This window comes from Macrobrachium rosenbergii, chromosome 48, assembly GCF_040412425.1.
Source record: "Macrobrachium rosenbergii isolate ZJJX-2024 chromosome 48, ASM4041242v1, whole genome shotgun sequence".
In the NCBI taxonomy this organism is placed as follows: Eukaryota; Metazoa; Arthropoda; class Malacostraca; order Decapoda; family Palaemonidae; genus Macrobrachium; species Macrobrachium rosenbergii.
In genome coordinates this window covers 70752720-70767719 of record NC_089788.1, presented here as the reverse complement: position 1 = coordinate 70767719, position 15000 = coordinate 70752720, and the positions used below count along the sequence as shown (strand labels likewise).

At 37.7% G+C, this 15000-nt stretch overlaps 2 protein-coding genes across 2 annotated transcripts in view; both read right to left on the bottom strand.

Annotated features, from left to right (window-relative positions):
* LOC136831519 (uncharacterized) overlaps window positions 1-15000 on the bottom strand; it is a 185572-nt gene that overhangs the window by 62401 nt on the left and 108171 nt on the right. The gene's annotated exons all lie outside the window — the stretch shown is intronic.
* On the bottom strand, window positions 186-1900 carry LOC136831520 (uncharacterized). Its single transcript, XM_067092087.1, has 2 exons — window positions 1351-1900; window positions 186-1033 (listed from the first exon to the last, which is right to left on the bottom strand). The coding sequence occupies exons 1-2, from the start codon at window positions 1750-1752 to the stop codon at window positions 311-313; spliced, it is 1125 nt and encodes a 374-aa protein (XP_066948188.1). The 5' UTR covers window positions 1753-1900; the 3' UTR covers window positions 186-310.

The following is a 15000-nucleotide window of genomic DNA, read 5'->3' as shown; positions in this document are numbered from 1 at the left end:
GCATACTAATGGTCAAGCAAATAATGCAAAGTACACAATTTACCAGTAAAGTAAAAAGAAAAATACATATTTGGCACAGGTAAGTGGTAACCAATTCAATTTACATGTTTCACAAACAGTACACTGGGTAGAGCATTTGTCATGCTAACATACTAGGCGTTTGCATAGTAACAGTAAAGTTAAAGAACAAATTCCAGCCTATGTTTGCCCTCTAAAGCAGACTTATCAAGCACATCCTCTACCACTACTAATATTTTATTATTATAAGTTTTGATTTTTGCTGGCATTGACGTTTGATAATAATCGACTCTTAGGGGCGCCATTCATAGCTGAAGGGCCGGGGGGTGGCCGCCGCCACCTCTAAATCCGCCACCGGAGTAACATCTGAAGCTCTCGGCACAGGTAATGAGTACTGATCGCAGATGGACACACAGTTCATCTTCATCCTGCTAAAAGACTCACTTAATTGAGTCAGATTTCTCTGTCTTTCTTGCTGAACCCTCAAGTCTGCGTTGGCCTTCAAACCTCTCTTTCTCTCTCGCTCGGCGTATGCCTTAGCCCTGATTTTCGCCAATTCCCTACTGTGTTGTTTCTTCTCCTCTCCTGCAAGGTGACACACCCGAGGGCCCCTGTGCTCCCAAAGGGGTCGCTCAGGTATACTTTGGTTCTTCTGCGTACCCAGACCTTCGACGAAAAAGCCACCGCCAAAGGGAACACACACAGTATTTGCTGAGATTTCTTCCGTCGGTGACATGCTGCTGCTGTTTTCAGAATAGGTGGAAGGACATGAGTGATAAGGGACTGTCGTTTCCATACCTGAAGAGGTGCTTGCATTCGCAGAAGGGTAAGGAGGGGTAACAGAGGCGTTGTTCACAGATTCCTCAGAGTGCCACGATGATGCGAAAGCTAAACTCTGACTCTCCGCAAATTGCGTAGAGAAATAGGGCGAAGGTGTCTGTGGGTAGTCCTTGTCGTTTTGGTCCGAATTCGTCGAGTTTTGAATGGTGGACTGGTAAAACGTTTCCGTTCCGATCTAGGAATAAACAAACGTATTATGTCCAGCACAAAACCCATTTTTGGCTAATGACATAGATATCTGTATATCAGACCTTAATATTACGATTTTTATGACACTGAAAACATTTTTCTTTTTCATATAAAGTTTTACTAATTCAACTTCGAAACTTATGCAAAGTAGTGTACTTAAAATAGTTTTACGAGAAAATCTCAAAAGCTGAACTGATTTAAGATTTTCTTAAGCCAAAAACCAAGAATTTTATACAAACATGGGTAAGCTATTCCCAATCAGTTAAATATGTGATTTTCATCAGGGCAAACTGCAAGACTTACCGAGCTCTCATTGCTGCGAGAAGGTGTTGGTTGTGGCATCAGAGAAGTCACGAATACCGAATGACCTCCATGATTTTCCAAAGGGGTCTCTAACATTGTTAACTGGCCTGCGTTGCGGCACTGAACTTGCAAGGCATCCCCACCACCATTTGGCTGCCCGATGTCCTGGACATCGCCAAATGAATTCGACGCTATAGACGTGATGAAGTCCGTGTCAATGCTCACTCCTACCTCACTTAGGATGTCCTCGCAGGACAAACCATCAAACGCCGAATTCATGTCTCCTTCAAGTGTCGTTTCATCCTGCTGAAATTCGTGAAGGTCGCTGCTCTGTGGATGCTCTTCTCCACACGAGAATGACCCATTATCTCCAAAGGGGTGCTCCCAGTTGTTAAAATCCATTATGAATATTTTGCCTCAAGAAATCGAATGGAGTTGTTTCTAAAGACAAATTTCTTCCCTCGTGTCTTGATCAGGCCGTTTTTCCAGTCTTCGAAAGACAACACTTTATTAACCAGCAGAAGGTAGGTAGTCACTTCACTCTGAAAGCAATGCTCTCCACTGATAAAGCAGCCGACTCATTAAAGTTTTAAATACCCGTCCCCCAAGAAACTATTCCAGAACGTACAAGCTCAATAACGTTCCCGCGTTGCTTTTTTCCACCGGAAAACGTAGAATCACAGAAGTGTCCGAAATATATGATTGCAACGTATGAAGTCTTTTTAAGGGAATTTTATTTTCGTATCATTAAACGTCTCCTTTCTGGTCTAGTCGACTTCTCCGCTTTTATCCCGGGATTTCAGTGTTACGACTTCCCTATTGTTACTTATAGTGGCAACACTATAACTCTTACAGCATCGTCGGGGTTTCTGAAACCTCTGCTAGATATATATAGCACGGGCCTATTCCCTGAGAATACGTTTCAGTATTCAAGTTAGACAGCCTTAAAAAAATTTTTTTTTTATTTATTGCGTACTTTCTGCAATATTTATGCAACATTTTGGCTGCGTTAACATATTTCTAGATCGTTCTGTCAACGTTCCTTCCGAAATTCTCGCCAAACGAATTTTCGTGGCTCTGCTAGTCTGTGTGTTTGTTAACTTTACTATAAGTGTGGTGAAAGGAAATCTAAGAGATTTTGTCTCAAAGACCACTTAGAGGCTCAAATGGGTATACTGCTGCCTTCAGCAGCATAGTGATTAGAAGAAAAATTGACAAATGAACAAAGTATACAAGAATCATAGTACTTCTATCTTTAGTATTCCTACATCGATCAGGGGTCGGAGAAAGAAGACATTTCTAACCGATGCCATCTGAAATCAAATCTACTGATAAAAACATTAATAATTACTTGGGGCATAGGAAATATTTCTCTTTCTCAACAGGACGTAACTTCTTGCTTATACGTAAGTCCGCCTACCAAAAATCAAGGAGTTTGGACCAATAAATTACAAGGACTATCCACTGACACTTCGCCCGATTTCCCTTAGCAATTTGAGGACGGGCAAAGTTGAGCCTGCATATCAAGGCACTCTGAAGAGTCGATGCGCCACGCCCCTTTTGCTCTTCCTTGACCTTCTGCAAGTGCAAGCGCAAGCAGCACTTCCGTTGCGGGAACCACTGTCTCGCTGCGGCATTCTTCCTGTTTTGGGAACTGGACCACACCACCTCTGAAGAGCTTTTTCACAGGTACCTTCGGAGTTCCCCTGAGAGGTGGCTTTCCCGTCGGAGGCTTGGTAGCACAGTAGGAGGAAAGTGACTCTCAGCGGCGACGCCTTGGGAAGCACAAAGAGCTCTCAGTTATGTCACTCTGTGGGAGAGAAGAAGAAACAGCGCGAAAAGGAATTAGCGATCGTCAGGGCTAAGGAACACGACGGGCGACAAAGAGAGAGAGAGAGAGAGAGAGAGAGAGAGAGAGAGAGAGAGAGAGAGAGAGAGAGAGAGAACGGAATGCCAAACCAGACAGACAGAGCTACTCAATTAGTCTTTTAGCGGGAACATAATGTAAAGTCTGTCCATCTGCGTTCCATACTGGTCATCTGTTCAGACAGTTCAGGTGTCACTTGGGCGTTGCCAAGTAATTGGTTGCAGGACATCTGAGTTTTCTATTGATTAAGTGAATGGAAGTTATATGCAAAAACATGTTCACAAGTAAGCTGTAAACACTGTCTTGATAAATATGTTCGTCAGTCAAACGGGAAGATTTTATTAAGGGAAATATTAGTAAATGAAAGTGAACTTATCAAAGGTAAAGTAAGTATACCTTAGTTTTACCAGACCACTGAGCTGATTAACAGCTCTCCTAGGGCTGGCCCGAAGGATTAACTTATCAAAACTTATATTTGATGCGCATGTTGTAAATAAATGAAAACTGACAAAATCAATTCGGTTATCTAAACATTTAGTAAAATAAATAAGCGTTTGCGTAATTATACATAATCTTCATCTAGTTGGTACGTTAGAAAACGAATGAAAACCACAGACAATTAATTATACGTTTTAAGTCATTCGTAAATTAAATAAGAAATTACTGAAAGTACAGTGTTCGCAGTATATGTTATAACGTTTTGTTTTTAGTTACTCTTCGATATTCAAGTTACGTTTCGCACGAAAATGGATTCTGTATTATGATCTAAATAAACTGCATTTTTTACTTATGGTGAGGTGTTGCAACGGCTCAGTGAGAGCAGCGTTTTTATACACACAAACAAATATATATATACATATGCATACGAATACATACATATATACATACATATGCGTATTTATATACACAGTATATATATGTATGTATGTATGTATACATATATATATATTTATATATATATATATATATATATATATATATATATACATTATATATATGTATGTATACATACTGTATATATATACAAATACAGTACATATACACATAACGATTGAAGGCCATTAAAGACATGTTTTTATCGAAATTCAGTATTATCAGGTACAATCTCATGAGTCCCGATGAATGACTTGAAAAAATATATATATAATATATATATATATATAGTGTATATATATAATATATATATATATATATATATATATATATATATATATATATATATATATATATATATATATATACATATATTTAATAGCACTGCCAACTAATTTGTAGGCTCACACACAATCAAACAATATAACAAATATTTATATTCCGTCGAAATCTTATCTTTATTTCTGGATTTCAATAGCCATACCAATATTGAGACTGCTTTCTGCTGTGACTTTGCAGCTTATCTATAATAATAATAATAATAATAATAATAATAATAATAATAATAATAATAGTAGTAGTAGTAGTAGTAGTACATCACTGTCGCTTCCTCCTACGGATAGAAGCGTTTGCGGATATGGCGAACGTTCATGTCTACAGGATGCACTTATTTCCGTACCTTTACATATTTCCGCTGGCTAATGCACCTCACTAACCCCAAGTTTTCTAAAGGTACTTAAACCAGTTACCCAAATGAGGGAGAGAAGGGTTTCAAAAACATGCTAACCAATTTTCAGACTGCATGTTTGTACAACCAAAAAAGTGCCAAAACTAACGGGCCTCTAATCGTAATTGACGAAGAACAGGGAGGAATTCGAATGTAGAAGAGATGTCATACAGTTGTATTTAGCGCTTTACTACTGCGTTATTTGCGTTCCTACGACTGGCACATATTGAGGAAAAGTCTACGTCTGTTAATTTCCTTTGCAAGGAGTGAAGGATCAGTCGAATACAATAAGTGGAATAGCTCTGGGTTCGTCCGCACTTACAGATGGTTCAGTCATACAGGACGAAGTTGTAATAACTTACGTCACTGAGCCTCGTTGAATTACTTGACGATTGTATGGGAAACAAAATACGACTACGTTTTGAAGAAAAACAAACATTTCTATAAATCTTACACATACGAATAACTGCACGTTTTGAAAGACCATAAGCAGCCGAATCTGAATATGGAGAGCCCTGGTGTGTCATCATGGATGGGGGAAGGAAGACTTGGTAGATTCCTTGAAAGAAGAAGTAACATTTCTGGATAACATTTACTCTTAGTTAATAAACAGCAAATGGTAAATCCAAGGGGACTTTAAGTGAAAATTATATTCAGATTTGCTAGTAAATCCAAGGCGATTTTAAGCGAAAATGATATTCAGATTCACTAGAAAATCCAAGGAGACTTCAAGTGAAAATTATATTCAGATTTACTTTACACCTTTTGATAACACGATGTATATGGAGGCTTCTGTTCTGGTCGGTACCCTTAAGAAAAAAAAAAAAGATACCGTTGATCAGGTTCAAGACACGTCGCAAGAAGTAATCATATCAAATAAATACTACATAAGGTATTATATTTAATTTCAGTTGTAGACGAACTATGCAGCTCTGAACTACGATTATGGTTTCTCATCCGACTTTCGGAAATGTGCAACGAATCTGAGTGAGCCAGGAAATGAATGCTGAATATTTAAATTAAGGATGCATTACTAAATAATAAGCGAGATATATAATAAATAATTTAAATAATTCAAAATCTTCCGTAGACTATAAATAGGAATTGCAGGTAAATGACATCTCATAAGGGTGATGGAATATGAACTACATCGCTTGGAAAAAAATTAGGCTTCCGCCACTATCAAGAGAGAGAGAGAGAGAGAGAGAGAGAGAGAGAGAGAGAGAGAGAGAGAGAGAGAGAGAGAGAGAGAGAGAGAATTAATTACCAGAGGCCTGGTCTTTCAATTATCTTTCTCACCGTATTTGTTAACGTTATTATTATTATTATTATTATTCAAAACATGAAATTCTATTCATTTAGAGCAAGCCCACAGGGGCCATTGACTTAAAATTGAAGCTTCCAAAGAATATGGTGTTTATTTGAAAGAAGTTACAGAAGGCAATAGGCAAGACAGAAAAAGAGAGATCAGTGATAAATAAATAGATAAAAATGTAAGCAAATTATTAAAATACGAGGAGAATCGTTTTAGGAATAGTTTGTCAGTATTGGTCTATAATACTGACCACGTCAATCCATCATCACGTTATTACGCCAATTTACCCAAAAACTAACAACAAAATCATTTTTCCTCTCTCCCAAATAATTACAAAATCTTTCAGGTGTATTTCAGCAACCGACAACATCACCTGAAATTCTTCAAGACAAAGATTCAACGCTGATTCTAATCGCTGCGGCGACGGTGCCAAAGAATCGGGCAAAGCCGATTTGAACAAACGGCAACTCCGCCCTGAAATGGAAAACTGCAGGATCTGCAAAAATTTCGAAATTGAGACATGCCACCTACTGGGTTCGTGAAACACTAATAAACACGTTACTGCCGTTTCAGAATGATTCTCCGATGCTTTATTTAGGGGGTCCCATTCGCAGTATCCGCAAAATCAGTAGTAAATATTATCATTATTATTAAAAAAACAACTATGATCATCGCTAATCAGCTTGAAAGGATTAGCGGTTTCTCAGAAGCTAAAATTATCATTTGACTGGGGTGAAAAGAAATTATTATCATCGTTACTATTATTATTTTTATTTGTTTACCTGTAACTTTGTTAATTTATTTTTTCTTTTCTTATAACTGATCTCTTCTTTCTGTTTTTAATATTACCTTCTGTTACGTCTTTCAAATGAACATCACATTCTTTGGAAGCTTGAATTTCAAGTCATTGGCTCCTGTGGGCTTGTTTCATATGAAGAGGGTTCATGATCTGAATAATAATAATAATAATAATAATAATAATAATAATAATAATAATAATAATAATAATAATAATAATATTATTATTATTATTATTATTATTATTATTTTTATTATTATTATTATCATCAAAATATAAGACATTTAAAGGCGAAAAGACGCGAAAATATTTCCATCTTTTGTTGGATAAACGTGATTCTCTGCTCCTCTCTCCTTCGTGTTAACACTTTTCTATTTTCGAAATGGAGACAGACATGCTTCACTTATCTACCGATTCCTATGACGCTTCTTTCCCTTACTCATTATGAAATTTCTTTTTCCCACCTAAATCCAATAATGAGTCACAGTTACTGCAAAGATGATAATGTTATGTATTATTGATAAGTAGATTGAAGGATACTTCTTAACAGCAGTCAGTCTCTCTCTCTTTCATACATATATATGTATGTATGTATGTATATATATATATATATATATATGATCATGAAGCTACAAATATCGCTTAATATCAAATCCACGCTACCTCGGGAATATCCCCGATGGGGAATTATCACCGAAGGGGAATTTATAAGTGATAAATGGACGGGCACTGCCGAGTCTCGATCCCACGACACAGGACGCGCATCCAGCGAATCCAGTCGACGCTACCACTGAGCTATCAAGAGTGTATAAGTTAACGCCGAGTCTGGTGTACTCATTTACCCGTCGAGAGCGGGGAAATTGTACTTAGCTTCGGCATTAACCCACCTCGACCATGATAGTTCTTTGGTACGTTTGGAACACGCAGCTCTTTTTATGACATTTTTTTATCACACCGTGATTTATATACGATCATGAAGCTACAAATATCGCTTAATATCAAATCCACGCTACCTCGGGAATATCCCCGATGGGGAATTATCACCGAAGGGGAATTTATAAGTGATAAATGGACGGGCACTGCCGAGTCTCGATCCCACGACACAGGACGCGCATCCAGCGAATCCAGTCGACGCTACCACTGAGCTATCAAGAGAGGTATAAGTTAACGCCGAGTCTGGTGTACTCATTTACCCGTCGAGGCGGGAAATTGTACTTAACTTCGGCATTAACCCACCTCGACCATGATAGTTCTTTGGTACGTTTGGAACACGCCATAGCTCTTTTATGACATTTTTTATCACACCGTGATTTATATACGATCATGAAGCTACAAATATCGCTTAATATCAAATCCACGCTACCTCGGGAATATCCCCGATGGGGAATTATCACCGAAGGGGAATTTATAAGTGATAAATGGACGGGCACTGCCGAGTCTCGATCCCACGACACAGGGCGCGCATCCAGCGAATCCAGTCGACGCTACCACTGAGCTATCAAGAGAGGTATAAGTTAACGCCGAGTCTGGTGTACTCATTTACCCGTCGAGCGGGAAATTGTACTTAGCCGGCATTAACCCACCTCGACCATGATAGTTCTTTGATGTACGTTTGGAACACGCAGCTCTTTTATGACATTTTTTTATCACACCGTGATTTATATACGATCATGAAGCTACAAATATCGCTTAATATCAAATCCACGCACGCTACCTCAGGAAATATCCGCCTCGATGGGTAAATGAGTACACCAGACTCGGCGTTAACTTATACCTGATAAATAGCTCAGTGGCAGCGTCGACTGGATTCCTGGATGACACAGGCCCTGTGTCGTCCATCGAGACTCGGCAGTGCCCGTCCATTTATCACTTATAAATTCCCGAGTCGGTGATAATTTACCCGTATTCCCGAGGTAGCGGATTTGATATTGACCATGATATTTGTAGCTTCATGATCGTGATATAAATCACGGTGTGATAAAAAATGTCATAAAAGAGCTGCGTGTTCCAAACGCAATACCAAAGAACTATCATGGTCGAGGTGGGTTAATGCCGAAGCTATACAATTTCCCGCTCTCGACGGGTAAATGAGTACACCAGACTCGGCGTTAACTTATACCTCTCTTGATAGCTCAGTGGTAGCGTCGACTGGATTCGCTGGATGCGCCCTGTGTCGTGGGATCGAGACTCGCAGTGCCCGTCCATTTATCACTTATAAATTCCCTTCGGTGATAATTCCCCATCGGGGATATTCCCGAGGTAGCATGGATTTGATATTAAGCGATATTTGTAGCTTCATGATCGTATATAAATCACGGTGTGATAAAAAATGTCATAAAAAGAGCTGCTTGTTCCAAACGTACCAAAGAACTATCATGGTCGAGGTGGGTTAATGCCGAAGCTTAAGTACAATTTCCCCGCCTCGACGGGTAAATGAGTACACCAGACTCGGCGTTAACTTATACCTCTTGATAGCTCAGTGGTAGCGCCGACTGGATTCGCTGGATGCGCCCTCCTGTGTCGGGATCGAGACTGCAGTGCCCGTCCATTTATCACTTATAAATTCCTTCGGTGATAATTTCATCGGGATATTCCCGAGGTAGCGTGGATTTGATATTGCCGATATTTGTAGCTTCATGATCGTATATAAATCACGGTGTGATAAAAAATGTCATAAAAGAGCTGCGTGTTCCAAACGTACCAAAGAACTATCATGGTCGAGGTGGGTTAATGCCGGTTATACAATTTCCCCGCTCTCGACGGGTAAATGAGTACACCAGACTCGGCGTTAACTTATACCTCTTGATAGCTCAGTGGTAGCGTCGACTGGATTCGCTGGATGCGCGTCCTGTGTCGTGGGATCGAGACTCGGCAGTGCCCGTCCATTTATCACTTATAAATTCCTTTCGGTGATAATTCCCATCGGGGATATTCCCGAGGTAGCGGGATTTGATATTAAGCGATATTTGTAGCTTCATGATCGTATATAAATCACGGTGTGATAAAAAAATGTCATAAAAGAGCTGCGTGTTCCAACGTACCAAAGAACTATCATGGTCGAGGTGGGTTAATGCCGGTTAAGTACAATTTCCCGCTCTCGACGGGTAAATGAGTACACCAGACTCGGCGTTAACTTATACCTCTTGATAGCTCAGTGGTAGCGCCGACTGATTCGCTGGATGCGCCCTGTGTCGTGGGATCGAGACTCGGCAGTGCCCGTCCATTTATCACTTATAAATTCCTTTCGGTGATAATTTCCCATCGGGGATATTCCGAGGTAGCGTGGATTTGATATTAAGCGATATTTGTAGCTTCATGATCGTATATAAATCACGGTGTGATAAAAAATGTCATATATATATATATATATATATATATATATATATATATATATATATATATATATATACTTTTATATATACATTTATATACATGTATATACACATATGTATATATGTGTATATATATATGTGTAGAATCTACTGGTCACTTTTTACCAGATACATTTATGTAATTGTAACAGCCACAATGCCCTCTTAACTTTCTCGAATTCTTCGCGCTTCTTCGGATACGCTTGTCACTACAAAGCTTTAAGATCCCAGGGCAAGAAATACGGGGAATATGTGATGTCCGGGGGCGGGAAACGAATCCGTTCTGATTAACGGGACTCGGGTTCGTTTCCCGCTCCCGAACATCAGAATTTCTTGGTATATCTTGCACTTGGATCTTAAGGCTTTGTGGTGGCAAGCGTGTCCAAAAAGCGCGAAGAATTCGAAAGTTATGAGGGCATTGTGGCTATTACAATTGCGCGCACACACACACACACACATACATACATACATATATATATATATATATATATATATATATATATATATATATATATATATATATATATATATATATATATATATATATATATATATATATATATATATATATATATATATATATATATATATATATATATATATATATATATATATATATATATATATATATATATATATATATATATATATATATATATATATATATATATAATATATAAAGGCGTGTGCGTGGCACGTCTCACGCTGAATATCTTCATTCGACATGGAGAGTGACAGAGACAGCGAGGCAGAAGAGGGTAAGCATAAATTACACATATCTTTGCATTCTCTCGTCAGCTGGGAGGGAGGGATTATGCATTCCTTTCCCTCGCGACACCGTCAAGTTCCACAATGCATCGTTTTTGCCACTTTTTCGAGTCCTAATAAAAAAAAAAAAAAAGCTACGTCAAGTAAACAGGAAGGATGACACCGAATGAAGTGTATAAAGGTTACACAGTACATTCTTTTCATAGCTAATGAACGAGAGACAGGAAGCGGATATGTGGTTCCATAAAAGAGGTAGAAATTTTTCCCACTCGTTTTATCTCCTTGTTTTCGTTAGCGCTGGCAATAGCTCCTCGAATTTTGTTGACCACGATCTCATTTGGGGAACGCGAGGGTTTGCGTGATTTAATTCGTTAGTAGTTTTTCGACAGAAACGTAGGATTTAAGTGCAATAATGTTAATGGTATATCAATAAGTAAACGAGCACCTACCCTCCCACACACACACACACACACACACACACACACACACACACACACACACACACATATATATATATATATATATATATATATATATATATATATATATATATATATATATATATATATATATATATATACACACACATACACACACAGGTTGTAACACGAGTTTATGCGGATATTTTGGGAATTGAAAGAAAAGTCGTTCTGAGCAGAAAATGTTCTATAAACATATGCAATTTAATGCTTCGTTTGTCAGTGAGGTTTTTTAAAATAACCGTTATCATTAGACGGGCAAGTAAGATGGCGCGTACAGGATGTCAAAATAGTCACGGATATGGGGACGGGGGATGGAGCAGATGAGCTCACTTGTTACTTTAAACAGTCTCACTTTTCCACCAAGATAAGAGAGAGAGTGTCCAGGTTACAAGCGTCAAATTCCTGATTTATTTTGAGAGTAAGAAACTGGAGACAATGTGTAATGTGGAATATGCAGATATAATGTTTATTTACGGGTTTTGCAGGTGTTCCATTCCTAGATTACACGGTTGTGAACTCCACTGTTATAACAAAAAGGAAATAGGCGATTTGGCCGACGTGAAAAAAATACCTCCAAATCAAATGTATTCTTTAGATACTGAACAAAGCGGAAAAAATGCATGCATCATTGAAACCTTCTCCCTCTCTGTCAATGGAATCTCTCCTCCATCAAAGATAGGCCTATTCATTACACACCGATCAAAGATTCAAAAACGTATTATCAAAAATCTCACCTTCTCCATCAAAAGTGTTCATCACACACCAGTCATAGGAAAAAACGCACCTTTGAAAACGCTTTCATCTCTGTCAGATGAGAAGTTCCTCATTGGACGGGTGGGTACCGTTCTCAGCTAGCACTCTCCTGGCCCCGCGTTCGATTCTCCGACCAGCCAAAGAAGAATTAGAGGAATTTATTTCTGGTGATAGAAATTCATCTCTCGCTATAATGTGGTTCGGATTCCACAATGAGCTGTAGGTCCCGTTGCTAGGTAACCAATTGGTTCTCAGCCACGTAAAATAAGTCTAATCCTTCGGGCCTAGGAGAGCTGTTAATCAGCTCAGTGGTCTGGTTAAACTAAGGTATACTTAACTTTTTCTGTCAGATGAGAAAGCATGGAAACATTAAGGAAAATTCACTCTCTTCATTCTTTCCTGTCAAAGGTAGCCTGTTCATTCAGTAATCGACAGAGGTAAAAAAAAGTTGACATTGTTCAAAGCGCAGTATCCTCCCTACCTGCATTTCCTTGTCATCATGATCACTGTCACTATCACTCATTCAGCATAGGCGTAGGCCTAGCCCTGACTCGTTATGCAACAATTAAGCTAGTCATTAAAATTAATGACATGAAGTCTGTTCACAGGTGATTTACTAGTTGAAGGGACTGTAATGTTACTTTTTTCAGTAACCTGTAAGAGAAAAATCATAATTAAAAGGCTAGCAATCCAGTTGCCTAATGCGCTCCGTCAACCCTTCCTCCCATATCTCTGACATCCAATGTGCGCCATCTTGCTTTCCGTTTATTGATAACAGTTATTTAAAAAATTCACATCACCGACGAAGCCTTAAAATGTATACGTTTATAGAACATTTTCTGCTCAGATTGACTTTTTCTCTCATTGCCCAAAATATTTGCATGAACTCGTGTTACACCCTGTATAATATTAACTCTGAATCACTAGCGGATCCGGGGGGCGGCGGCACCTGGGCATGTGCCCCCCATTAAAAATAATGACAAAATAATAATATTGAAGATTTATATAATAATAACATAAATAAGAAATATACAAATGGGGAAAAAATCTATTATAGAAATAATAATAAAATTGTGAGAGAGAAAGAGAATATATATATATATATATATATATATATATATATATATATATATATATATATATATATATATAATATGAAAATTGGTGGCCGCCCCCCAGTGAAATATTGCACTATATTCCAGACGTTAAACTGCACCTCCGTTCATCATAGGCCTTATTTTACCTACAGAGGAGTTGGCAACTTGGCTTGAGAAGTTACGAACCTCCTGGTTCTCTGCAAGTCTTCGGGGAGTGAGGTTGCTGGCCCCACCTGGCTGATTCTGGCACCTATTCAGGCCAGGAATGGAGTCAGAGCCCTTGTTAATATATATATATATATATATATATATATATATATATATATATATAATATATATATATATATATATATATATATATATATATATATATATATATATATATATATATATATATATATATATATATATATATATATATATATTATATAAATAGATAGATAGATAGATAGACAGACAGGTAAATGGACAGACAGACAGATATATAGATGAACGGTCTTGAAGCGTCTATGCAGGATTATTAAGAATGAGATAACAGAGGCATGTGTTTTTAAGTATTCATTCGAAGACCACCTATGAAAACGCAATAAAATCCTAGGGAACCACAGACAGCGACCTCATGATGGATGAGATTCTCTTGCAAGAGCGACCATCACGTCAGGATTAATAAATAAGGTCATTATTATTATTATTATTATTATTATTATTGTTATTATTATTATTATTGAGAATTAAAAGCTGCAGTAGTGTTAAAAATATTTATGCGGCTTTTAATTCTCGACATTATAGCGTCGTTATAGGGTCGCCTTGTATTTTATTATTATTATTATTATTATTATTATTATTATTATTATTATTACATTATTATTATTATTATTATTATTATTATTATTATTATTATTATTATTATTATTATTATTATTATTATTCAGCAGACGAAACCTATTCATATGGAACATGCCCACGGGGGGCCACTGACTTGAAATCCAAGCTTCCAAAGAATATGGTGTCCATTAGGAAGAATTCAGATGAAGTAAAGTGAAATATAGAAAGAAGAGATCCCACTTATCAAAAAAATCTAACACAGAGAATAAATTAATAAAGAGGATTCTAAGAGAATGTTCTTCTCCAGTGCGTGGTCGATTTGGCGGGCATAAGCGAGCGACCATGAATGTATGTACCTTCTTTGATATCGAGAGACGTTCAATAAAAGATTTACCAATCAAATGCTAATAGTGTTGACTTGCAATTCATTCCGCACAGCCCTTATCATCTCATTTCTGTAGGATTGCTCTCAGCATGGGTGCTCGTTTTGGCCAAGCACGAAATTCGCTTCAAATGAAAATCCTCTTGCGCTCGTCACGATAGGAACTGTTTCATTAATCGTATAAGTAAAAAAAAAAAAAGTTCAAAATGCATCGTTATCTGCGTCAACATCAAATTTTCAATTTCCGAACTTGACAAACAGTTGGGGTTATTTGGGATTTTCACGTCGTATTCAGAGCTTAATCTTGAGCGACATGCTGTTTGCTCTGATATTTTTACCTCTTACGTCAGCTGAAATCTCCATAAATTTTCTAACCCTCTTCAAAACATTT